This window comes from Typopeltis vanoorti, chromosome 21 (assembly GCF_054136105.1).
Source record: "Typopeltis vanoorti isolate ZY-2024b chromosome 21, IOZ_Tvanoo_1.0, whole genome shotgun sequence".
Lineage (NCBI taxonomy): Eukaryota > Metazoa > Arthropoda > Arachnida > Uropygi > Thelyphonidae > Typopeltis > Typopeltis vanoorti.
The window spans coordinates 14,826,480-14,853,068 of NC_143569.1; the positions used below are offsets into that span (position 1 = coordinate 14,826,480).

The 26,589-nt window shown below is 34.7% G+C and overlaps 1 protein-coding gene across 2 annotated transcripts in view; it reads left to right on the forward strand.

Moving 5' to 3' along the window:
- The window catches only part of smo (smoothened, frizzled class receptor), a 153,399-nt gene extending 133,108 nt beyond the window's left edge, over nucleotides 1-20,291 (forward strand). For both annotated transcript variants that reach the window (XM_090411074.1, XM_090411075.1), the window contains 2 exons: nucleotides 10,242-10,382; nucleotides 18,404-20,291. In XM_090411074.1, the coding sequence (XP_090267200.1) occupies nucleotides 10,242-10,382; nucleotides 18,404-19,863 (1,601 nt within the window). In that variant the 3' untranslated portion in view covers nucleotides 19,864-20,291. The remainder of the gene's footprint in view (nucleotides 1-10,241; nucleotides 10,383-18,403) is intronic.
- The last annotated feature ends 6,298 nt before the right edge of the window (nucleotides 20,292-26,589 follow it).

Below are 26,589 nucleotides of genomic sequence, written 5' to 3' on the forward strand. Positions count from 1 at the left end.
TCCAATCATCTGGAATTGGTCCCTCTGTCCAGGCATTCTGAACTATGCATTGCAGCCACTGTAAGACTCTTATACCACCATACTTCAGCATTTCTGGTCGAATATCATCTACTCCTGCTGCCTTTCCACATTTCAAGCCTTTGATGGCTTTTTCTACTTCAAGTATGGATATGTATTCCTGACTGCATATGCCTGTTGAGTGTTTTTAGCACTGTGCTGTCATCACTGCTTGTTTCATTTAGCAGTTTTTCAAAGTAATTACTCTGTACTTCAAGGATATCTTTTTTATCCTGTTTTCATGTCACATTTATGATCTTAACTCCTTTTACAGCACTCTTTCCTCCATTCCAAGCTTCTTCAACAACCTCCAGAATATTTTGCCACCTTCTTGATATTTATTTTCTATATTCTTGTCAAAGTCCTCTCATGAATTTTGTTTAGCTAGTTTGACACAGTGTTTAGCATTCTTGCATTTGTCTCTGTATTCTCTAAGAGCACAAGCTGACTTATTTGCCAGGAACTTTTGATATGCTTTCTTCTTTTCCTTCACTGCCTCTTTAACTTCCTGTGTCTACATGGAGTTCTAATTTTTCTGTCCTTACAGACAACTTCACCACATGCCTCACTAGCTGAATCAGTCGGGGCTTTCTTCAAGTCTTGCCACTGAATCTCCAAGGTTTGATTCCTGTTCTCAAACTCTTTCATTTTTTCTTCAATAATTTTTGTGTATTTCAGTCTACAGTTCACATCTGAGAGCTGCTCAACTTTTATTCACTTTAAAACTTTCTTACATGTTATTCTTTTCAATATGAAATTCAATTTTATCTTGCTCAACACTAAATAGTGATCACTTCCAATTTCAAATCCTCTGTACACTGTGGTGTCCTGCACCAGGGAGAAAACATCACTATCAACAATAACATAGTCAGTCAATGAGACTTTTCTTATTCCTAGCCTCTTCTCTCCATGTGAATTTGTGCACATTTTTATGTTGGAACATGGTGTTAGTAATAACCAGTCCATGTACTGAGCAGAAATCCAACAGATATTTGCCATTATTATTAGCTTTGCTTTTTTCTCCAAATTTTCCTAAAATATTTTTGTATGTCTCACAATCATTTCCTACTCTGCTATTTAGATCCCCAACAAGGACCAACTTTTCCTTTTTCATTGTGTCAGTTGCTTTTTCTAAAGCCTCAAAAAATTCCTCCACTTCTACCTTAGTAGAACCTTCTGTGGGACCATAGGCACAAATAAGTCTCATTGTCCAGTTCCCCATTCTCATATTTGCCCACATTACTCTACTTGAGACTGACTGCCATTCAAGAAGATTAGCCTCGTATTTTGTGTTGAATACTATGGCTACTCCTTCTTTTCCTTGATTGTCATTGCCTGAATATAACATTTGGTATTTATTGCTCAGAAAGATCTCACCAGTTTTGGTCTTTTTTGTTTCAGTCACCCCTATTATGTCGATCTGGTACTTATCTAATTCCTCAGCTAGCTCCATTTCTTTGCCATTCAGGCTTCTTACGTTGATAGTACCGATCTTTAATTCTGGTGATGTTGAGTTGGGGTTTGTTGACATATTTTTTCCAGTAGCTGACTTTTTGCTGTTCGCCTTGGTTCCCTGGCGAAAACAATGGGGGCCTTGTTTAACCTGGCGATGCCCCAGCCGGCATGAAATTTTATCATGTTGTATAGTTCGCCCACCATTTCTAGATCCCTTGTTGGATTTGTGCCAAGAATAGTCAATTCATGCTGAAGGGGAGAAAGAAATGAAGGATGTACGAATTGGTCGCCAACATGCGAAATCACGTGCTTTCTTGTCTGTCGCTGTACTAGTACTAGCTTGATTTTTGTTGTTCTCTTTTTGCATTATTTTTTTATTATTAATTTGTATGATGGATCCAGTACAGTCAACAAGTTCTATTGTTACACGTTTCAGTAGCTCTTGCAAAAGAATATTGAATAATGTGCTGACATTCTGCGAAAAAAGAATCGTCAGAAGGCCGTCTTCTTGTTCCCCCTTTCTCAAGTCATAAAACGTGCAAGTGCAATTGCGGGCGTATCGGAGTCGACTGTTAAAAGAATTCATAGGGAATCAAAAGGTGAAGGTAAGCCAAAATTTAAATCTCCTAAAAAAAAAAAAAAAATAAAAAAAGCCCCAGAGTAAAACCATCGAAACCGTAGCTTTGAATGATTTTGATGTAGACATTATAAGAAGAGCTATTCACGAATTTTACGTATTCGAGAAAAGAGTGCCAACTGTTCCGAAATTGATTCCTGTGCTTAAAGAAAAAATTAATTTTCCTTGGAAAAGAGAAACTTTAAGGAAAATACTTCATGAAATCGGATTTTGTTTTAAAAAGTCCCAGAATAAAAGGAAACTTATCATGGAGCGAAGTGACATTGTTTTATGTAGAACGTAGTATTTGCACGTATTAACACTCTACGTACATTTTTCCAACTGTTATACAAGCAAAATAGTTACACTTTAAAAATAATAATGTTCGTAAAAGAAAAGCTAAATTTTCCGACCTGTAATAATAAACAAACTCAGTTTGTTTATTATTACCTCCCAGAAGACAGACTGATTACCCTATTATCGGAATGGATTCTCCTTTTTGTGACATGCGCAGTAGTTTCGAGGGACCTGAAATCGGTGGGCGAACTATACCATCATTTTTTATTTTGGTCTAACCAATAATAATAATAATACAATTTGGTTGGCTAAATTCCAAATTTCCAGCCCATCTTCGTTCATTCAGTATCCAAGTAGATAACCAACAGGGTGCACCACGAGAAGGTGAGGATTGGACATTAGGTCAGAAGCCCTAGTCGGTTCTCCGCATTCCTTTAAAGGCTATGTGGAGGTCTGCTTTCAGTTATATAGCTTTGACCTTTAAGCACCCCCTTAATTATATATATATATATATATATATAAAAATGCACCAAAAGAATAAATTTATATTTTGCAATGTCAGACTTATCAACAAATAGTTGCAAAATTTAAAAACAGAAATTGTTTTTTTTTTTATCATATTTATGCATAATCAGCAAAGCATCCCCATTGACATAGGATATAAAATGTGGAGAGCAACCATTTGGTCTCAAAACTGAAACCACCTATTAATTGAAAGGGAAGGGCTACTGTTAATTTATTATATCTGATGTGGGCAGGTCATTTTTTAGACACACTTTCACTTTCTTCTGAAAGATGGACAAAGTATGGTCATCCCATAACCGAGCTCCATGCTTTAGTATTATTATATTTGACTGTACAAATTCTCAGTCTTCTGTATTGAGCTTTAATTTATGTCAATTCAACCCATGAAATTTGGAAACAGCACATACAGTATATGAGTCTGGTGAATGCTAGATAATCCAGGAATTCTGTCCTCTAGCAGAGGACAAACACAGTCTGTCCTCTACTGGAGATCCAAAGCAGTCTTCAAGCTGCTTTGGATCTCCAGTAAGCAGGATAGTGGTATTGCACTAGGAAATAGAAAATTACTTGTCTCCTGAAGACATTTACAAAAATTGTCTCAAGTTGGTTTCAAATCTATGGCCTGTACGTTGGCTCTCCAAGAGAGCATCAATACTATTCACGCAGCAAAACAGGCCAGTCATATCAATCTTACTATGAACTAAAACTGCATAAACCAAATCAGGGATTATACTTAACAAATAAGATGTGGCAAAGATGGCCCAGGCAGTGTACAAATCCATATCACATTGTGATATGGATTTGTACTTAGTCACTTAGTAAACGCAAATGTAAATTTTACATATGAAGAAATTATATTCTTGTTTAATCCTTTATCCAAGTATGCACAAGAAGCCTTGCATACTTTGCTTACTGTTGAGTAAAGGATAAAACATGAGTATTATTTCTTGGCAAATATAATTTACTTTGTAATTAAATGAAAAAAAACTTTCTACAAATACATAATGATTTTCACATATTCAATCAATAAACTTATTTTATTATCTGTTCTAATTCAGCATAACATTTTAGTACATTTAATAATAATAAATAATTTCCAATTACTAGGTCAACAGGCTTATTTTAATACTTGAACTACATGTCAGTAGTAGGCATAATAAGTTGGCAACTTTAATCAGGAAAAGAAAAATTAAATAATATAATTAAAGCACATCTTATGAAGACATATACTGAATCAGTGCCATAATGTAATGTCATTTCAAATCAAGTTCACTATATGGAACCTGTAATGAAGATTTTGTTTGCCCATAAATCAAACCTATTTATCATTTAAAAAAAAAAAGCCTGAGTTGAATCCCAAATACTGCTTACTCCAAGCACAGCATTTCAGTTTAGTTTTCAATGATGTTTTTCCCCTAATATAATGGAGCAGTCTCAGAAGAGGAAGGTGATCAGTGGCATCCCTCAGGGTTCTGTTCTTGAGCCCTTACTGTTTAGCTTATTTGTTAAAGATATTTCATGTGGATTGATTGGGAATCTTAAATGTTTGCTGATGATACAAAGTCAGGTAGAATTATCAGGGGTATTGATGATAATTCTCTACAGGAAGATTTGAATAGAATTTTATTCAAATCAAACTATTAAACTACAACCCCACTCATCTTGGACAGATGAGTGGGGTTGTAGTTTTAATATTAATAAATGCAAGATGTTACACTTTGAGGTACAGAGATATAAGACTACACACTGTATTGGTGGAGAAGCACTTCAGGAAGTGGATGAGATTAGGGATCTTGGGATGATGGTAGACAGTGTAGTAAAATTTTGAGGCCACCTTGCAGTTGTTGCAAAGACCACATCACATTGCTGCTATGATAAAAAGCATATTGACATGTAAGGATAAAAAGGTGGTGGTGCCTCTCTGTAATGCATTGGCCCAATCACACATGGACCATTATGTTCAAATTTGGTCACTTAATTTTCATTGTGATGCGGAAACATTAGAGAGGGTCCTAAGATGAATGACCAAAGTGATATCGGGATGCTGGAGCATTGGATGCAGAACAGTTGAGGGAATATGGATTCCACAGTTTGGTCGATAGTAGGAAAAGAAGAGATATGATAGAGACTTTCAAAAGGGATTCTACTAGATTAACACAGAAGGAATTATAAAAAGTGGACATTAAGATGGGAAGAATGAGATATACCATCCCTGGAAATATAAATATGTGGTGAAGAAGGATGTGAGGAGTAGATTTTTTTATGTGTAGTGTTGTTAAGTGGAATGCATTGCTGGAGTGCATTGTGAATGCAGAAAGTGTAACTTCAAAGTTCATTTTGATAGATATGATGTAGTTGAGTGGGCCTCCCATGATGAGTCTGTTGATTCCATGCAGATTACTGAGATAATAATATGGTATCCTTAACACATAAATCTGTTTATCATATCTATAGAGTATATGATTGCCATGCTCCATGGACACTTGTGTATTTTCTCTGTGGCATGTAATAATAAAATAAGATGACAGTATTGTTCTTCTTTTGTGTGATGTGCATTTTGCAGAGCACGTTAAGGTTTGTACTTAATTTAACCACATCCTTGATTTGGCCAAGGATGTGGTAACTTGGGTAACCTCAGTACTATTACCACTTGGTTAATAGATTGAAATATTTTTCACCTTAAGAAGTGGAAATCATGTCTGTATTATTATAGAATACCAGCAAGACATACTTAAAATAGTTGCTTATTTTTAGTATCACTTTAGAATTTTCAAAATGCATGTGCATTCTTATTGTTGTCCTACCCTTGTCTTTTCTCTTGTCTGGTACTTCAGGTTATTGTTCATCTTGTTAGTGATTTTTATGAGAGTCCTACCCATGAAAAGTATAACGGTGGTCAAGGATACACGGTGGGCAGCATTCGTTGTGTAGAATTTATAAAGACATAAGCACATGTTAGACCAGTCACTTTACTTACAACTAAAAAAAAAACATATATATGAACTAAAATACAAGCTACATAACAATACACATAAGCTATAATGTAATTGCTTTGATAACCATTTACATTGGCCTGACTTTTGGTGAGCAGAAGAGTAAAATGTTAAAATTGAAAAAAAAAATAATTTAATAAATATATATATATATATTATCATAATTCATTTTTACTCGGTGGGAAATATTAAAAAGTTTTAATGACCGATACCGAGAGATAAAAAGATGACATGGTATATTTGAAAAGATACTACTAGTTTCGTTGAATTGATCAACATCTTCAGGTATCACAATCAAAGAAATATATAAAGAATTACAGAGACTTAAAATTGCATTAACAGAACAAGTACAAAAAGACAGTAGCGTGTTTGAAAACAAAGTGCAAGCTTGAGTTCCAAATAAACATAGACTACGCGCTGTCGTGAGTGCACCAATACTGAACAGAGGCAACGTGTGCATCAGAGAGATTGAAACTTAGGCTGTTGTTGATATGGGAGGAATCTAGAGAAATTTCTCTGGATTTGACAATCTTTCTCTTGAGCTCATCATAGCACACATGGATGTTAGAAGTTTGAGTCCAGTTCACAATGTGCTGGTGGCCTTCGTCTGAGTTAACTGAAAAGAGAACGTGGCTAGAGAGAGCGCTGGCTCTAGTCCTGTTATAGGAGATATCTCTACGGTGTTCTTCCAAACGTAGAAGGATGGATTTAGCAGTCTGGCCATAGTATGGCTTTCCACATTCACATAAAACCTTGTACACTCCTGGAAACTGAGTTGGAAAATGTTTCTCTTTAGGTTTAGTAAGTGTTGAACGAAGTTTTGGGAGCGTAGTGAAGCAAGTTCTGAAGTTAAACTTCTTGAGAATTTTTGCCAGTTTTGGTGAAAGAGAGCTGATGTAAGGCAAAGAGATGAAGGCTGGGAGGGGGATCTTCAGAAGTAGTTGAGTGACTGGGAGATGGGGGAAAGAAATTTGTCAATTTTCTTAGGAGAGAAACCATTATTAAGAAAAGTTTTTTTAAGAAAAAGGAGTTCATTTTTAATTTCTGCTTCTTCTGTAAGTAAAGATTTGGCTCAGTGAGCTAAGGTGAAAATAATACCAAATTTTTGTGGGGGGTAGTAATGGGAGGAAGCACGAAGGTATCTATCGGTATGAGTAGGCTTTCTAAAAATTGAGATTGTAATATTCTCAGCACATCTGGTAAGTTTCAGGTCTAGAAAGGGGAGGCAGTCATCAGATTCCAGTTCGAAGGTAAAAGAGATTTTTTTATGACATTTGTTTAGGTGGTCTAAAAATAAATTGAGGTTGTTAACACCATCTTCCCAGATGAGAAAAATATCATCAATATAATGATACCAAAATTTTGGTTTAAGGGGGAAGGAGTTAATAACTTTTTCTTCAAAATCGTTGAGAAATATATCTGTGAGAATCGGAGAGAGTGGGCTGCCCATGGCCAGACCTGAGTTTTGTAAGTAGATCTTATTGTCATATTTGAAGTATCCTGACTTTATGCAATGGAAGAGTAAAGCAAAGAGTTTTTTTGATAATTTGTTCTTGAGAAGATTGAGGACTTCTTGAGCAGGCACATTTGTAAAGAGAGAAACAATATCGAAACTGGCCATTAAATCTGTTTTTTTAGGTTTGAATCCTTGATTTTTGAAACAAAATCTGCAGAGTTTTTAATATGTGAAGAGGAAATTCCAGAAAGATTTCTTAGAAAACTCGCAAGAGATTTGGAGAGGTTGTAGGTAGGAGAGTGTATGCCCTCAACTATAGCAGATATAGGTCTGAGTGGGCAGTTTGTTTTGTGAATCTTGGGGAGACCATATTCAGAAATTAATAGTGACCCTACGATTGAACTACACAATAGAACTAATAATTTATTAAAAACCACCTTGGAGTTACAAAGAAACATTCGTCTTTCTCTTAGGTCACTTCATCCCTTGATCCCTCGACTGTATGGTATCCCCAAGATTCACAAAACAAACTGTCCATTCAGACCCATAGTTGAGGGCATACACTCTCCTACCTACAATCTCTCCAAATATCTCGCGAGTTTTCTAAGAAATCTTTCTGGAATTTCCTCTTCACATATTAAAAATTCTGCAGATGTTGTTTCAAAAATCAAGGATATCAAACTTAAAAAAACAGATTTAATGGCCAGTTTCGATATTGTTTCTCTCTTTACAAATGTGCCTGCTCAAGAAGTCTTCGATCTTCTCAAGAACAAATTATCAAAAAAAACTCTTTGCTTTACTCTTCCATTGCATTATGCAATGGAAGATTATGCAAGTCAGGATACTTCAAATATGACAATAAGATCTACTTACAAAACTCAGGTCTGGCCATGGGCAGCCCACTCTCTCCGATTCTTGCAGATATATTTCTCAACAATTTTGAAGAAAAAGCTATTAACTCCTTCCCCCTTAAACCAAAATTTTGATATCTTTATATTGATGATATTTTCCTCATCTGGGAAGATGGTGTCACCAACCTCAATTTATTTTTAGACCACTTAAACAAATGTCATGAAAATATCTCTTTTACCTTTGAACTGGAATCCGATGACTGCCTCCCCTTTTTACACCTGAAACTTACCAGATGTGCTGAGAGTATTAAAATCTCAATTTTTAGAAAGCCTATTCATACTGATAGATACCTTCATGCTTCCTCCCATCACTATCCCCCACAAAAATTTGGTATTATTTCCACCTTAGCTCACCGAGCCAAATCATTACTTACAGAAGAAACAGAAATTGAAAATGAACTCCTATTTCTTAAAAAAACTTTTATTAATAATGATTTCTCTTCCCCCCTTTTAGGAGATTTCTCTCCTAAGAAAATTGACAAATTTCTTTCCCCCAGTCACTCAACTACTTCTGAAGATCCCTCTTCCCCAAGAGCCTTCATCTCTTTGCCTTACATCAGCTCTCTTTCACCAAAACTGGCAAAAATTCTCAAGAAGTTTGTTTAACTTCAGAACTTGCTTCACTACGCTCCCAAAACTTCGTTCAATACTTACTAAACCTAAAGAGAAACATCTTCCAACTCAGTTTCCAGGAGTGTACAAGATTTTATGTGATTTTGGAAAATTGTGGCCAGACTGCTAAATTCATCCTTCTACGTTTGGAAGAACACCATAGAGATATCTCCTATAACAGGACTAGTAGAGCTAGCGCTGTCTCTAGCCACGTTCTCTTTTCAGTTAACTCAGACGAAGGCCGCCAACACATTGTGAACTGGACTCAAACGTCTAACATCCATGTGTGCTATGATGAGCTTGAGAGAAAGATTGTCGAATCTAGAGAAATTTCTCTAGATTCTTCCGATATCAACAACAGCCTAAGTTTCAATCTCTCTGATGCACATGTTGCCTCTGTTCAGTATTGGTGCACTTGCGACAGTGTGTAGTCTACGTTTATTTGGAACTCGAGCTCACACTTTGTTTTCAAACACGCTACTCTCTTTATGTGCTTGTTCTGTTACAATTTTAAGTCTCTTTATATATTTCTTTGATTGTGATACCTGAAGATGTTGATGAATTCAACGAAACTAGTAAACTAGTAGTATCTTTTCAAATATACCATGTCATCTTTTTATCTCTCGGTATCAGTCATTAAAACTTTTTAATATATATATATTTAAAACACAAGAAAACCAGATCAGTGACTGTAGAAATAGTAGTTGATGTAGATCAACTTTTAATTTTTTTTATCATGTTATTTTATTATATTATAATATTTTTATTAAAATTTTTTGTGTTATAAAAAAATATTTAATTTTTTTACTCTTTCCTTCACCAGATGTGGTGTAAATAGTAAACAAAGTATCAATGCTATAGCATACTTATGTGTATTGTGATGTAGTTTGCATTTTAGTTCATATATATATATATATATATATATATATATATATATATATATATATATATGTGTGTGTGTGTGTGTGTGTGTGTCTGTATGTATGTATGTATTCTAATGATGACCTTGATATGGAGGCAAAAAATGTTTAGTGTTATTTTTCATAGTTGTAAGTTAAGTAATTGCTTTAAAATGTGTTTTGGCTCCATAAATTCGGTACAGTGAAAGAACTTGCCAACCTCTTTACACCCTTCAAATTATGGAATCAGAATGATTCCATAATTTGTTATATAATACATAATCTTTATTATATATTTTTAATTTGGTTGAAAAAAAAATTTGTGTGTGTGTGTGTGTAGACAGAGTGTAATTTTATCAAATCAGGTTACATTTTTATTCTATCAAATCGTAAAATTTTGTATATTTCATTATCATTTAGGAATGAATTTGGAATTGAATAGTGTTGCTTCACAAGAAATGTCTTCAACTTGGGCTGCAGCCTTGCCAAACTTTGTTACCCGAAGAGGTGCATTAGTTGGAAATGGACCACTTGGTCTTCGACGATATTCTTCTAGTTCAGGTGAGCATCTTAAAATGCTTAACAAATAGGTATTTTTAATGATGATTCCAGAACAGAAGTTTTGATATAAATACACAGAATAAGTCATCCGGTTATAATGTTTCTTGGAAGTTTTAGAAAGATTTTATTACCATTTGGTGATAAATATACATAAATATAAATATACATTAAAATAATTATCTAAACTTTGTAATCCGTAGAACAGCATTTCCCAAACTTTACATTTCTGGGACCCAGATTTTTTTTAATATAATATTTTGTTGCACATGATCTGTGCATTTGTGTATGCAAAACTAAATAGATAGTACTGCGTTAAATAGGTAGAACTGTGTTAATTAAACTTAAATTAACTGAGTACCTATAAACAAATTACAAATTTAAGACCTGTCTAGTTCTGTGTTTTCCTGCCAAAGGCATGATGCTCCCCAATATTGGTTTGTTTTATAATAAATTTAGTTTAATCCTTTATCCAAGTGTAAGCAAACAAAGTTTGCGTCTGAAAATATCTTCAGGACTGGGGTAAGGTAGTGCAACTCCGAGCAAAGGTGGACCGAGCTCTCATCACTCCTTGTCTCAGTATCTCCCATAATGCAAAGCACATCTCCTTGCAGACATGTATACTGCTGTGCATTAAGGGAAGGGCCACTACCCAGACTACTTTCAACCTTTGAGGTCTCGTCAGTGGGAGACAGACCCAATCACGGAGATACTAAGGCAGAAGCAATATGAGAGGTCATATTTACCTATAGGAGTTGCCAACAGGTGTACCACCTTATTATTGAATTACTCTGAATTTAGAGAAAGATGTTGGAAGTTTATTTTTCACTTGGTTAGACTATAATAAATTTAGTTTTATCCAAGTATAAGCAAACAAAGTTTGCGCCTGAAAAATATCTTCAGGACTGGGGTAAGGTAGTGCAACACCAGGAGTTGCCTGATGTTGCACTACTGGTTTGTTTTGTGTATGTAAACTTTTTAAGGACAAATTAATAATTGCAACTCTTAATTTTTTTTAACATAATTGTTTTTGATTTCCATTCATGTATTATAAATATTCTGTTTAAATTATATTGCTCTAAATTTATCCCCCCCCACCCCCAACCGGCCATGATGTCTATAGATGTTGAGCTAAATCTGGATACGATTCTGTAATAACATCTATTTGCATAACAAAGATGAGAAGTGGTGCAATTTGGTCTCACTATTTCATCCACTTTGGCCGGTAGGGAGGTTAAAGGCATGAAGACCAATGCGAAATATTTTTTATTTCATTTATGCTTTTGATGTTAAATGGAATATTATTCTGTTTTAAGTAAAATAATATGCTGATATAGAAATATTTTGGGAAAATTTGGAGAAAAGGACAAGGCTAATAATAATGGCAGATGCCATGTTATGGACTAGTTATTACTAATACGATGTTCCAACAGAAAGTTGTGCACAAGTTCACGTGGCAAGAAGTCACAGGAATAAAAGTGTCATTGTTGATAGTGTTTTCTTCATGCTGGTTCAGGATGCAAAAGCATACAGAGCATTTGAAATTGGAAGTGGCCATTACTTAGTTTTAAGTAGGAAATATGTAAGAAAGTTTTAAAAAGGATAATAGTTAAGCAGCCTTTACAAGTAAACTGTAAGCTCAACTATATACATTATTGAAGAAAAAATGAAACAGTTTGAAAACAAAAACCAAACATTGTAGTCTCAGTGGCAAACTCTGAAGAAAATATTGATTGATTCAGCTAGGGAGGCATGTGGTGAAATTGCCCGCAAGCAATATTCTCTCTAATTTTTGCGAGCTCATGTGCATATGAAAAACATTTTGTGTACAACTTTTCAGTCTCAGACTCAGTGTGTGTGTGTGGGGGGGGGGGGGTGTATATTCTGCTCACAGTAACAAGTCATGAGCCACAAATTCTTAATTTGATTTGCCTAATATTGATGACATCTTTGTTAAAAGATGTGTGTTGAATGCTAAATATTGTCTGCAAGAGCAAACATTTAGATATTCTCATCATATCTAAATATTTCATTAAGTACAAGTTGCATGCTGTTTTTTAGTATTTGCAGTTTCAACACGTTTAACCAGCCATTCATTAAACAAATCTGCATTTCTTTTTCTATTTTAATTTAAACAGTAATATTTTGAGAGGTCAATGCACTAAAACTGCTAATGTAATATTTCTCACATTAATGTTGTCTTTTTTTTTGTCTAGCTATGACCTGCAAAATAGCAAGTGCTAAGTTAATTAAATCTGTATAGCTACAAAAATCTGTCACCATTTTCATGAGTTTAAGTGACTGTACTGTTTAGAGAGTACATACTCTAAAGAAATATGCCTCTGCAACATGCTGACGTCATCATCAGTTCACCCACACAGCACAGACTAAAAGTAACAAATTGGACTGTATTAAGTTTAAATGGGTTAGAGCAGTGGATTTCAACCTTTTTTATCTTACGGAACAGTAAAACTAATTACTAAAATTCTACAGCACATCATTCAAGCATTCAAAAAATATATCGACTGTTTCAAATAAAGACAAATTCTGTTGCAGTCCTCTTTATGAACCAACCCTCTTTTTGAATAATTTCTTTGAAATCCCATTTATTTATGACACATTGTAATGAAATACAAAAGAATAATCAAAGTTATTTATGACAGTAATTATTTATTAAGTTTTTCTAATATACATGCATGTAACATAAATGTATTTATTGTTTTTTTATCAATGAGACACCTAAGCTTCGTGTTGTTTCATTTTGTCCCTTGTCCAAGGTCAAATTGTAGATAAGCATACCCTCAAATCTTCTTCCAAGGTTTCAAGCCGTGAGCTATTTTTGTTTTTTTATAGTGTTTATGTAGAAAAGCTAGCTTCACACAAATATGAAGTGGAGAAAGGAAGAAGTGCTTTGATTGCCTTTTTTGTGATAATGGGATATTCACTTCAAAGAGACAACCAGAATAAAATAGTATCTGTTGTTGAATGTTTAAGTTTTAATCCTCTGTCATTCCTTATTTCTGTTAGCTCATCATCTTCTGTAGTGTTTAAATTAACCAACTGACACACACACAAATGGATCTCTTACCCAATCTAAGGATGATACATCAAGCGAGGAAAAATTTTTTTTTAATATTTTTGCTAATGTGTCTTAAATTTTGTAAAATGAAATCTATAAGATGCAGACTGGATCTGTTATCCAGTCTGCAACCTTTTGTCAGCTCAAACACTTCTGCTGTGTTTACTCTTCTGATTCTTGCTTCCCAGAGTGTGGTTAAAAGCATTGATTTTGTCAATGATCAAGTAAGAATATTTTCATGTTTTCCATGCATACTTTAAGAGTGTTCAAAGCTTGAAAAAAATCAGCAAAGGAATGCAACCGTATTGCACCACATCTCATTGCTAAGAAAATCAGCTAACTCAGATTGTTGAGTTGACAAAAAATTTTGAAACTCCAGTTTTAGTTCATAGAACCTTGAAAGAACTTGACCTCAAGATAACCACATCACTACTGTATGCATTAGCAGCTTCATGTGAAAAGCTTCCATTGAGGAACTTAGTGCTGCAATCAATCTCGAATGCAATGGTCTACTTTTGATATAATTAATGATTTTGACATTCTCATCTAGTACTCTTGTCAGCTCATCTACCAATGATTTTGAAACTAGTACTTTTCTGTGTAGAAAACAATGAGTAAAAACAATTCTGGGGTTCTTTTGTTGAGCCAGCATAACAAATCCTTTTACACTTCCCTACATAGAGCGAGCACCATCCATACAAATACTAATACATGATTTCCAAGACAAGTTGTGAAAATTGAAATAATTATCAACATCAAAAATGTCTTGGACCTTTGTTGTTTCTGGGAGTGGTTGACAAAATAAAAACTGTTCCATGATATCTGTATTATAAACAAATCTGCTGAATGCTAGAAGTTGAGCTTTTCCAGTGACATCAGTTGATTCACCTTGAGACATATCCTGAATATGTCGACTAATGGAATTATCTGACAAGAATTTTTAAAACCACCTTTTCATATTCCTCACCAAACATGGTATTTACAATTTTGCAGCATGCTGGAAAAATGACATATTCTGTGATTGTGTGAGATTTCATCTTTTTGGCAACTATTTCAGCGACAGCATAACTTGCTTCTTCTACTTTTTTCGATATTGTCACAAATTTTCAATTTTTTTTTGCCTCGTGAGTTTATTCGAGTACAAGTCTGTGGAGATATTCCACTGGTTTCTTATGCAAGTGGGAGTGTTTTGACTGCAGATGTCTCTTCATTTTGCTAGGAACCGTTGCTTGATTTGCCAGATTTTTGACACATAAAACCCACCTGGGACTGGGTAGATTATCTTCATTTGGAATAAAGCCGAATGACAAATAATCTCTATTGTACTGGCAGACAGTGGTTTTAGATTTACTAACATCACTTACTACTTCATTGACATCTAATTTTTGTTTTTTAATTAGCAACTTGTCTATGTTGATTGGATCCTTATACAAAAAAATAAAAATAAAAAACAACCAAAGTCATTAAAAAAATTAATGAATTAGTATATTTATGCTGCTCATGGAAAAACTGAGGTTCTTTGCTTTGCACCACTAGTTAGCCGAAAAGTTTCATTACATATTGATCCTCCCAAACCATTTTCAAAATATAGCTATTATTTTTAGGGAAATAATATTAAATATGAAATAAAGAGCTGGAGGATTTGAGTTTAATCTTCTATATTCAGTGCTTAAAATACTGCCTGTACAAATGAGATCACTTGTGCAACTACCATACCATAAATTTTAACAGTATTTCTTATTCACAATCAGTCTAAGGAGAGGAACATGTTTCGTCACAATTTTGCTATAGTTAATCTTGCATTGTTGTGAACTGTTTTACTCAGCACCCTATTGGTTAACTAAACTGAACATCTGGTTTATTATTGAACCAGAAGAGACCAAAAAACTTATAGAAAATCATCTCCAAAGTTAAAAAGTCAGCCATGTATTAAGAAAGCATGTGGTTGGCTAATTTATGAACAGTTTATTTTCATTGGTGGTATTGTTGCTGCTGCTGTTATGGTGTTTCTCAAATGTCAGAAGGGGATTTGCATTCTTATTAATTAAAAACAGTCAGTCAGTCAACCTCCTACTTTACTTGGCTAACTTTTTTGCATATGAGATGTTTATGAAATATGAATCTTCTTACATCAAACAAGCAAATATTGGTTGAGATTGTGCACCATTTTACTTTATTTTTTACTCCCTTGTATGCCTTCTATTTTGATTCAACTGTGTGCTAAAATTGTCAGGGAACCTTAAGTGATGTAAGAAACTGGGTGTATTATTCTAAACTTCATCAAAAATGGTTGAACAAGGCAACCTGTAGAGCTGTCTGCAAAGGAAACTATACTCCCCCCCCCCCCACAGCTTTTTAAGTCTGATTTGGCATTGGTTGACAACATTAAAACAGTGTCTGTAGAACTGATCGAGACTTCAGTCCCAATCCGCCCATAATTTTAGTCCAGTTAGGTCGAAATTCTGAGTAAAACATAAACGGTGTAAGAAATAGCTATATAGCCAGAGCTTGAAAAATTTTATGCTGTCTCTCGCCAGTCAGGCAATAGCTTGTTAGTCAGGTTGGCCTGAATGGAGCACCATGGTCACCTAATATTATTATTAGGTAACATCTTCAGTAGGACTCAGTGTAGAGTCCTACTGGAGATGTTTTAACCCTCCATTTACCACCCACTTATAGTATTTTTATCACCTAAATGTGTATTTATTCTCTAGCTGATTGACCTCTAATATTTTTAAAAAAAATAACATCAGTCTCTTTTGTATAACTGCATAACAGTTGTTACCTTTATTAGTCCTTACTGTCTTGTCTACTAGTTTGTTTATTTACACCAGAAGAAATCCTGTACAATTCAGATGAAAAGTCATATTACTAAGTAAATAAATGTTATCAACTTATTCAGCTGTTCTGCCTTATAAACATTAATCAAATATTCATGAACTAGCAAAGTTTATATACTTATATATATGTATATGACAGAATGATCATTGACTCGGTTAACATACATAGTTTTATGAAGAATTAAATGACTAGAACCGAGATTTAAGTAAAAAGGTTTTAATATAAACACACTACTAGTTTCGGCCTGTAACAGCCTTCTTCAGGTGACAAAAGAAAAAACACTAAACATTGAGGGTTAAAAGACTATGAACAACATAGACAGTCTTTATACATAATTAGCATGAAAACGTTGTAGTTGTATTTGAAGCTGTTCTTTAAAGATGAAGCTGCTGTTTTTTGAAGGAACAGCTTCAAATACAACTACAACGTTTTCAAGGAAATCTACAAGGAAACTTGTAGAGATGCTATGAATTATAGAATAAAAATGATGCTCTGTGGGATTTTATATTTTGTTATTTACAAATTGTCTTAGTTCTTTCATAAATTTTGTTTAATCCTTCAAATTTTGTCATGCTGTATCCTGTTGAAACTATTCTGTAAAACTTTTAATTAGCAGCTAGTTGAATTTTGGTTAAGATTATTGTAAAAAAAAAAAAAAAAAAAAAAAAAAAAAAACTTATTTTTTTCCTCAAAGGGAGTAGGCGAGCTCCTTTAGCCTTACCTTTTTTGAAGACTAGTGGTGGATAGCCAGTCTCCATTCTTTAAGCATTTACTGATGCTGAGCTCAAGCTATCAACTAAAGGTTTTCAGGAGAAAGTATGGTACACAGTACACAACAGCTGTCATATTGTGGCTCTAAATCATAACACTTGTATTATTGTCTGTAATAGTGTGCATTCTATGGTTGATTTTCTTGAGAAATGGGATTAAAACCAAGTTCAGGGAGGAAAACCCTAATTGCTTTTTCCAGAGTTCTATTAACTTAGGATCCAATTGAAGAAAAGCTTAGAAATATTTACTCTAGCAACTGGAATCAGACTTAGAATGGTCTTTGTTTGGACAGCTATGGATACAAAACATTTCCACAGGGCTACACAGGCACTGCAATAATTCTAACAAGAGTAATTAGTGATATCACTGGTGGAATATTGGCTTAAGTGACAATGTTAAGACTTGATATCAAACTGTGTATTAAAACTGTAACAGGAAAGAAAAAAAAGTGTACAGATAAGATGATCCGTACACACGAGTGATACATTAAACAACAATTTAAACTTAATTCTCTTCATTCCATGAAGAATATTATTGCTTCAGCCACAGTTCTCCATCAGTTTCCGTTCTGTGTATTCCTTAAATATGACTGAAGTGAAATAAATTGTTTGGTTTTATAAGCATGAATCATGAATGCATTTATTGGATGGTTATGGTAGTAAATGATTAGTTTGCACAATAAAAGTGAATGGAACACAAATTTTTCCACAGCAGTTCAGTTCTACGTTTGTTTATCTGTTGAAAAACAGATAAATTCAGAACATTCTGAACTGAAGATCAATTAGTTTATCTCATGAAGTGGTCAGAGAATTTTTCTCCAATAAAGTTGGGTAGACCAGTCCATTGGACTGCATGCCATTGCCAGGTGATCTCAACTGGGCACAACCATTACCAGCCGACCTGAAATGAGTAATAAATGGTTTCAGGTCAGCTACTAATGGTCGTGCCCATTATGTTTTAAATTGTAGTGTTTCACTTTAATTTGCTAAACTCTTTCATTCATTACACAGGATTGTACATTTTTGTTTTTCTTTTCTCCCCCCCCCCCATATTAATTGAGATCCAGTTATCCAACATCACCTTTCCTACTACTGTGCAGATCAGTTAATAAAGTCGAGATTAACGTCTTGCCGGGTTTGATGAATTTGTTAAGTCCTATTCATTGAAGTAAGTTATGTAGACTAGTAATGTAATGTCAGTTGATGCATCGCACGCGCACACACACATATATGCTCAGTCCATTTTAAATGTTAATAATATGATTTTTAAAAACTTTTATATGCTTGTTTTGTTACTCTTTTGTATTTATTATAATTTTCTCTTTCTCTCCCAGATATCAGTCAGCACAAACTTTCAGTTGACTCTTATGCTGCACATCGCCAATCTTTGGATTCTCAGTTCAGTTTCCAGATGAGTGAACAGGAATTTTTGGCTCATGCTCTTTCACGGCATCAGAGGCGCAAAACAAGAAAAGAACGTGAACGATTATTTCGCTCATGTAATCGAGTTCACCCCTGGTTTCCATCTGCTCGAAGAGGCAGTGATACCTCTCAGCAGAGTGCTGCTATTGCAGCATCCTTTGCAGCTGCTTCCAAGACAACTATTACCAAAGCTACCAGTACTGGGGATTTAAATCAAGCTGTATTATTTCATCGTCCTTCATCAGCATTTGTGTTGCCTCATGCGGTTGTCAAGAGGCAGAATCTTGTTAATCCTCCTTTCACTCATGGAATGACTGATAACTCTCATCTTCAAAGTAATTTCTCTAAGATACCTATGAAAGATGTTCCTGCATCATTAGGTGCAAATCAAATAGTTCAGAGAGCAAATACAGGAATCCCTGGGTTTTCATCAGAGTTACCACAGATTTCATTTTCAATGCAACCCCGAATTGCACCTATTGGCTATGCTGCTCCTGTTGGCTACATGGGAGGTGCAGTACTTCCTGGTCAAGTAGGAGGATTGCTTCCTGGATATCTTAATACAGCACCACTTTCTGGGCATCCTAATTATACTAATTGTGGTGGTTTATCATACAGTACACCATATAATTCATATGTAGGAATAGAAGCAGTACTGCCATACCATCAGCCAATTTTGCCATTTCATCCAACTCTTGATAGTTCAAGTGAAGCAGAATATTTTCCAATAATAATGACTGAGAGTGAATTTACAGATACTGGTCACAGATCCTATGATGAAATTCAGTTTCTCTCAGCTCAAAGGTTAATGCAGCAGCAGCAAGCCCAACATATGGGAATTCTAAATGACTACATTAGGCCATTTCCAAGAGAAGACCAGCAGCCTATTGTACAGTCACCTGCCAGTTCTGGTTGTGTCTCTAAAGTGCATCAGCAGTCGAGTCCACCACAACAAGAAACAATTTCAGGATCAGCAGAGAGACAGCTTACTGAAATATCCACACAAGAATCACCTTCTTCACAACCACAAACTGCTAAGCCCACTTCGGCTTGTCAGTCTTTTTCTCAGAGGCAACTTCACACAAGTGTTGATAAGAATATTTCACAGCTTTCTCAGAATGCTGCTAGAGGCTCATCTGCTGTTTCTTCAAATTCACAAAATCCAGTGGAGGAGAGTGAAATGAATAGACAAACACCAGGAACAGTCTCAATGCCAAAGTCAGGTCAAAGATCTAGTGCTAGTTCTGCAAGTCAGACAAAAGGAATTATTTCTAGGTTTAGCAATCATAGCAATAGCACAAGTAATGCAAGTAATCTACGTAAACCTGTACATACTGTAACATCAGAATCACAAGATCATGTATCAAGATAAGTGCAATTTATAATATTGTGAAATTGTATAGTTTTTAAACTGTGTAAATGATGTCAAGTGATATTTTGTATATTTTATACAGATGTATGCATACATCGGGGGGGGGCTGATGATAGTCTTAAATTTTTGAGTTCATTATGACTCTTCCATTTTTTGCAGAGAATTAGTTAAGATGTTAAGATTATGTTTTGTTTTTAATATAGATTTCAGTTTTGCGTTTGGGTGGAATTCTGTGCAGACTGTTTTTATACTTCATTTTGCTTATTTCTGTAAAGTATATGCTACTATGTTATAATGGATGTAAGATGCAAAATGTATAAGCACATATTAGATTGGTTTTGTTCATCCATATGCAAGTTATTCTGGAGCACTGTGATATAAATAACTGCTGCTTCTCAGGGTATTTTTTTCAGTCATTTATGATGCCAGATCATTTGGTGCTACAAAATTACCAAAAAGGGATGATCTCTGTACTTTCTTGATTGCACTATTTCTATTCATCTTCTGTGTGTAGAGGCTTAAATGCCTGTGAGGACATCATATTGGAGGCTTAATGGATTGTATACAGCACTCAGAAAGGATTAAAACAGAATTTAATACTTCCTATATATTTTGCCTCAGTAAATGAGACATCTTCATAACATAAAAAACAAATAACACACAATACTAAGCCCAACCACGTGAGTGACACTAAAGTCCTATCTAGGTGGAGCGCCCTCTAAGGGCGGTTGTAGGTAGCCTGGAATGTAAAGTGGGACCTCTGGTGATAAGCGTTTCCCAAATCTGAAGCTTAATGCAACTATATTTGTTGAGATTCGGTTGATTTCTGAGAGCTGCTGCTGATTCTAAGAATAGTCTCTCTTTTTTGAATTTGCTGTGATGAAGCATGGTGGTTTTTTTCCATGAGATGGAAAAAAACCACCATGCTCCACCATCTCATGGAAAAAAATTAAGCTTCCCAAGATTTGGGAAACGCTTATCACAGAGGTCCCACTTTACATTCCAGGCCACCTACAACCACCCTTAGAGGGCGCTCCACCTAGATAGGACTTTAGTGTCATCCACGTGGTTGGGCTTAGTATTGTGTGTTATTTGTTTTTATGTTACATTAGTTTTTTGTAATCCCTGAAGATGTCTCATTTACTGAGACGAAATATATAGGAAGTGTTAAATTCTGTTTTAATTCTTTCTGACTGCTGTATACCATTAAGCCTCCAATATGATCATCTTCTAATCCAGACTGGCATTGAATGCCTTTATCCCTCGGTTTACATTGAATTGCTATCCTTTATCGAAGCTTTACTTCTCAGGCAAGTGTCTATGACAGTCTACAGCAAAAATGACTAAAAACTTTCCCTAACACCTGATTTTCTACATATGATAAAGCCCTAGAAATACCTTTAAAAAGATCATAAATGGGACTTTGGGAAAGTGAACCATCACAACTTGTCTTGCTCTTAAATGGGCATTATTGGCTTTAGTCTTTTCATGATAATCTTACTCATGAAAGGGCAGGAATGTATATAGCACATTAGTCTCATAGCAGAACAAGAGTTAGATAATCTGAAAGCTCTGCTATGAATACCAAACATTGTACTTTTCAAGCCCCCAATGAGTAGGATGGTCTCACAGCAGGTTACAAAAATTGCCTAAAACCTAGACATTTTATCCACTAGCCAACCATGCTAGTGTTTGTCTGCATGGGCTGATTGCAACATCTCACCATGCTAACTTTCTTCCCCCCTTACATCCTGATGGATATGCAACACAAAATATAGAACTAACCATCTGCATTATACTTAACACTCAGTATTTTCTGTGGGCTTCTAATCTATATGGCATAACTTTCAATTCTCAAACATGTTCCTGTGCTCCAGAACTTATTTAGTTTTAAGTGGTCATTTTTAACCTGTTGCTGTTCTGAAGGCACATGTCCTGCCTTTGATACCAAAACTCCATTGGGATACTCACCTGAAGCACAACCAGAAGTATGAAAACACACAATATTAAAAGAAAAGAAAGAAAAAAGAAAAAAAAATATATATATACACACACAGGGAATACCTCGATTATCGCAGTTATTGTTGCCACGAAAAATACTGCAGTAATCGAATCTGCGATAATTGGGATAAATTATGCATGTAAAATGGGTGATCATTGCCAAGGATTTTTTAAATCTATTAATTGAATTTTATATATGAAGTAAAAAAGAAATGTGTTAAACGTGTTAAGTAAAAAATGAAGGTTCATTTAGAAAAACAAGATTATTCTTTAATCTTTATTTATATACAGTATAAGGAGTACATACAATTATTCTTTCTTGGATAAAAATTGGTGTAGAGTTGTCTGGTGGAATTTTTTCTTTTTTTTTATTCATATAAAACTCAATAGCAATGCATGGAATTTTCAGTTTCCTGACGAACTTTCATTGATCACTCGAGATTAGGATCGCGTTCAAGATTTTTTTTTCTTTAAAATTTTCAGCAATTCTAAACATTTTGTCCATTTCTTTGAGAGTAAATTCCTTCGGTGCCACATCAATTTGTTCGTCATTATCATCAATTTGAGCATCGTAAGCACATTCTCTCTCGAGGTTAATTAGGTCTTCATCACCCAGCTCCTTATCATGTGACTGAAGCAGGTCCTGAACACCTTTTTCAATTTCTTTTAGTCCTAGATCGAAGCCAAGCTTAGTTATGTCATTGATAACATGGGCTACTTCATTTTCAAATCCTTTAAAATCATTTGCACAATGAGGAATAATCTTTTGCCATGCCGCTCTCAGGTTGCTAGACGTTACTTCACTTCATGCTTCCTTGACATTCTCAACAATTTTTGATATTGAATGTCTTCCAGAATTCTGTCAAAGTCATAGCTTCATCTCCTGTAGTCTTTTCTATTGCTTGTGAAAAAGTTCTTTGTAGGTAATATGCCTTAAAGGATGTGATTACACCTTGATCCATTGGCTGGATGATGGAAGTGGTATTAGGTGGTAAATAAATAACTTTTACATTTTTGCACAAATCATTCAGTGCTGTTGGATGACTAAGTGCATTATCTAATATCAACAAGATTTAATGACTTGCAGTACCTTTCAGCTTCAGTACAAAAACAGTTTTTAAACCAATCCTGAAAAAATAGTTTTTGTCATCCAAGCTTTTCTATTGAATCTCCAATGAACAGGGAGATAATTTTTATCTAAACTTCTAAGTGGGCAAGGATTTTGTGAACGATAAAGAAAAGTTTCATCTTGTAATCTCCAGAAACATTGCCATATAATAAAAGTGTTACATGCTCCTTCGAAACCTTGTAACCAGGCTGTGATTTTTCATTTTTTGCTAAAAATGTTTTAGTGGGCATTTTTTTCCATAATAAGCCTGTTTCGTCAGCATTAAATATCTGCTCATCGGTATAATTTCCTTCTTCAATGATCTGTTGCAATTAACCAGGAAAACTAGCTGCTGCTTTTTCATCGGCACTTGCAATTTCACCTTGTACATGAACACTATGAATGCTCGATCGCTTTTTGAACCGATCAAACCACCCTGAACTTACAGAGAAAGTTTCTTCCACTACTGACGCCGAATCATTTTCGCTTTCTAATTGTTTTCTTTTTAAAGTTTCAAACAAATTCAATGCATTTGTTTTTATAGTCATTTGACTAAGAGGAATTCTCTTTTGGTTACAATCTTCTATCCACACTGACAATAGCATTTCAATCATAAGATGGCTTCTGTTTCTTGTAGTTTGGGACCCAAATGAGGTCAATTCACTTTGTCCTAGCTGCTTATAGTTTGCAGCATGGTCTAAAATATGGCAAACAGTTGATTCATTTAGATTGTACTCTCTTGCAATTTTGGCTTTGGTTATGCCTGCTTCATACTTATTTATCATATGCAACTTATCTTCTAAGGCTTAGAATCTAAGCTGATCACTCTACATTTCTTCTTGATAGCTGTAGACTTGATATCATCCTTGTTTCTTTTAGCATTCATTGTAGGGGTAAATAAGAAGAGAAATAAATATCCACATGTACTTCAGGCAAAGGTGGACAGTTACTGGTGAGTGGTGAGCAGGTGCTGTCGGATAAAAACGAAGTGCTACAAGAGAGCAATACCTGTAGAGTGACGACTCGAACTGGTTGCATATGTAGTGGGCTACATCTCGCAGCCGTGATAATTTGAATTTGGAGTGCAATAATTGGAAGTTTGGTATCAAGTTATAAACCGTGATAAATCGATATTCGAGGTATTCCTGTATATATATATATATATACAGTCATACCCTGACTCACTCAAATCCGGAGTTACGCAGTTTTTTATATGTACGTATTCCCGTCCCGCTTCATGCCTCACCACTAGTTGTATCTTTCAAGCGCCAGCCGCATTTGCCAGTGTCGCACATGCTGTGAACAAGCACTGACGTGTTTCGTGCAGTCTCCATTCATACACGATTTTTATAGCCTACAAACCTTGCGATTGTTTAATGTTATGTTCTTGATAAAAATTTTATCGCATAAAAAATAATAATGTCACCCAAAAGAATCAAGTCCAATTCTTCTACAGCTAGCAAGAAAAGAAAAACATTGACTTTGGAAACAAAACTCAACATTATTAAGGATTTTGAAGGCGGAAGGAAAATTTGTGAGCTAGCAAAGAAGTTCGATCTACAGGAATCCACAGTAAGAACAATTATAAAAGAAAGGTTTACAGATTTTGGAGGACATAGATTCTAACGAGGAACGAATTGTAGCCACAAGACAAGGAATAAAAAAATCATTAGCTTGCTATGAAGAAATTTTGCGTGACAAGAAAAAGACATTATGCTGTCAGACGAATCTATTAGATTTTATGAAACCATCGACATCGAAATAACTTTCTTTTTTTTTATGTATGAAAAACTACAATTATGATTATATTTCTTAAAAAAATATAGTTGTTTTTGTAAACCTTTGGTCCCTATTGTATGTTTGTATATATAAATTACATGCAAAATTATATCCCGAGTTACATGAATTCGACTTGCGCGCTTTTTGTTGATCCTACCTGCCGCATAACTTTGGGGTTTTACTGTATTTGATGCGACAGATTTAACTCAGCTGTATGACATAAAGAAATTTAATGACTAGAAGCAGAGGATACCAAAATAGAAAAAACTATTTATTATTTGAATGCACAACTAGTTTCATCTTCTTAAACGACGTCATCAGGTGCATAACATGAAAAGAGAAATACAAAAATATTCATTTCAAGAGAACAACAGCTAATAAATTAACTTGGGAACATATTGCTGACACGTGAAGGCATTCTGGATACCATACTGTTGTTGGGTACATTCGTGCAGGTATGATCTTGTGTACACCAAAGTTGGATAGCTGAAGAATGACAATCAGATAGGTTAATATTAAGGTAGACCAGATTGAGGACAATTTCTGTTGATTCCACAATTGTTTTCTCCAGCTCATCGTAGCATCTAAAAATGTGTGTGCACACAGCCGGACAGTATATAGTTTTGTTAGTTTACATAATTAATGTTTATATATGTATTGTTATTGAAGAAACAATTTCTAAATAAAAATTAGAAGCTAAGACACTTCATTTGGAGGCAGAACAGAATTAGTATCTTTTTCCATATCATAAAAATATATCATTTGTACAAATCTTATGAATTAATCCATCTCCAACCCATCTCATACTCATAAGGAAATGAAGTAGACAATTGTAAAAAGGTGTATTTTATGAAATACACATTTCATGAATTGCATTCTTATATTGTGACATCACTCATTATCACAACAGTGGAATTTAGAGCTTTTTTTTTTTTTTTTTTTGCCAAAAGTACTATAGATACAATTTTCTTTTGTCTAATTTTGACATTAAAATGATCCATTTGAAATGACTTGACAAATAATCAATTTCAATTTAATTTGTCTTTTTTTTTTCTTTTTCTTTCCCCCCCCCTCAGCCTATATATTCCCCATTGGATAAAGGCCCCTCCCATTGCAGGGGGAGGGTCTGCTTCTCCCATGGTGACCCATTCCATCTTGGAAGGGTGTTTATACAATTGTATGAATGAATATATGAAGGTGAAAGACAATCACAAACATCCTTGCCCATGCCTGGATTCAAACCTGCAGTATTTGGAGAGCAGATATGCTAATCACTTGGCCAACCAGCCAGCTGTTTGTCATGCTGAGTGCAAATTATTTTATTTTAAATATTTTTCCAAATAAAAATGGTCAAATCATAGCAAAAAAAAAAAAAATATTATCAGCAGTAATGTAAATGTTTTGCCAATAAAAATTAAGAATTATAATAGGGAGAAGTTAAGGTGAGTAGTTTTTAAAATTATAGCAGCTTCTTTAGGAATAGGGATTTTCAAAATATGCTTAACATGCTAATTGCCAGATACAAATTATCTCATATCATATTTTTCATACTGAATATTATTATACTAATCATGAGTTCCCCACCTGACTAGAATCTTTCAACCAATAATATAATTACACAAACTCTTACAAAAAAAAAGTTAGTAGTTAAGTGAAAAAGTGAAAAATATATCATCGAAACATATATATTTTTGAAAGAGCCTCCGTAGCTCAGTTGGTATAGTCAAAGGCCTTTGGTCGGAAAGACCTGGGTTCGATTCCCATCAGTGATGTGAGGAACCTTTATCTGGTCTCTTTCGACGAAATATGAATTAGCTGGTCTCATATGGAGGTAGGGG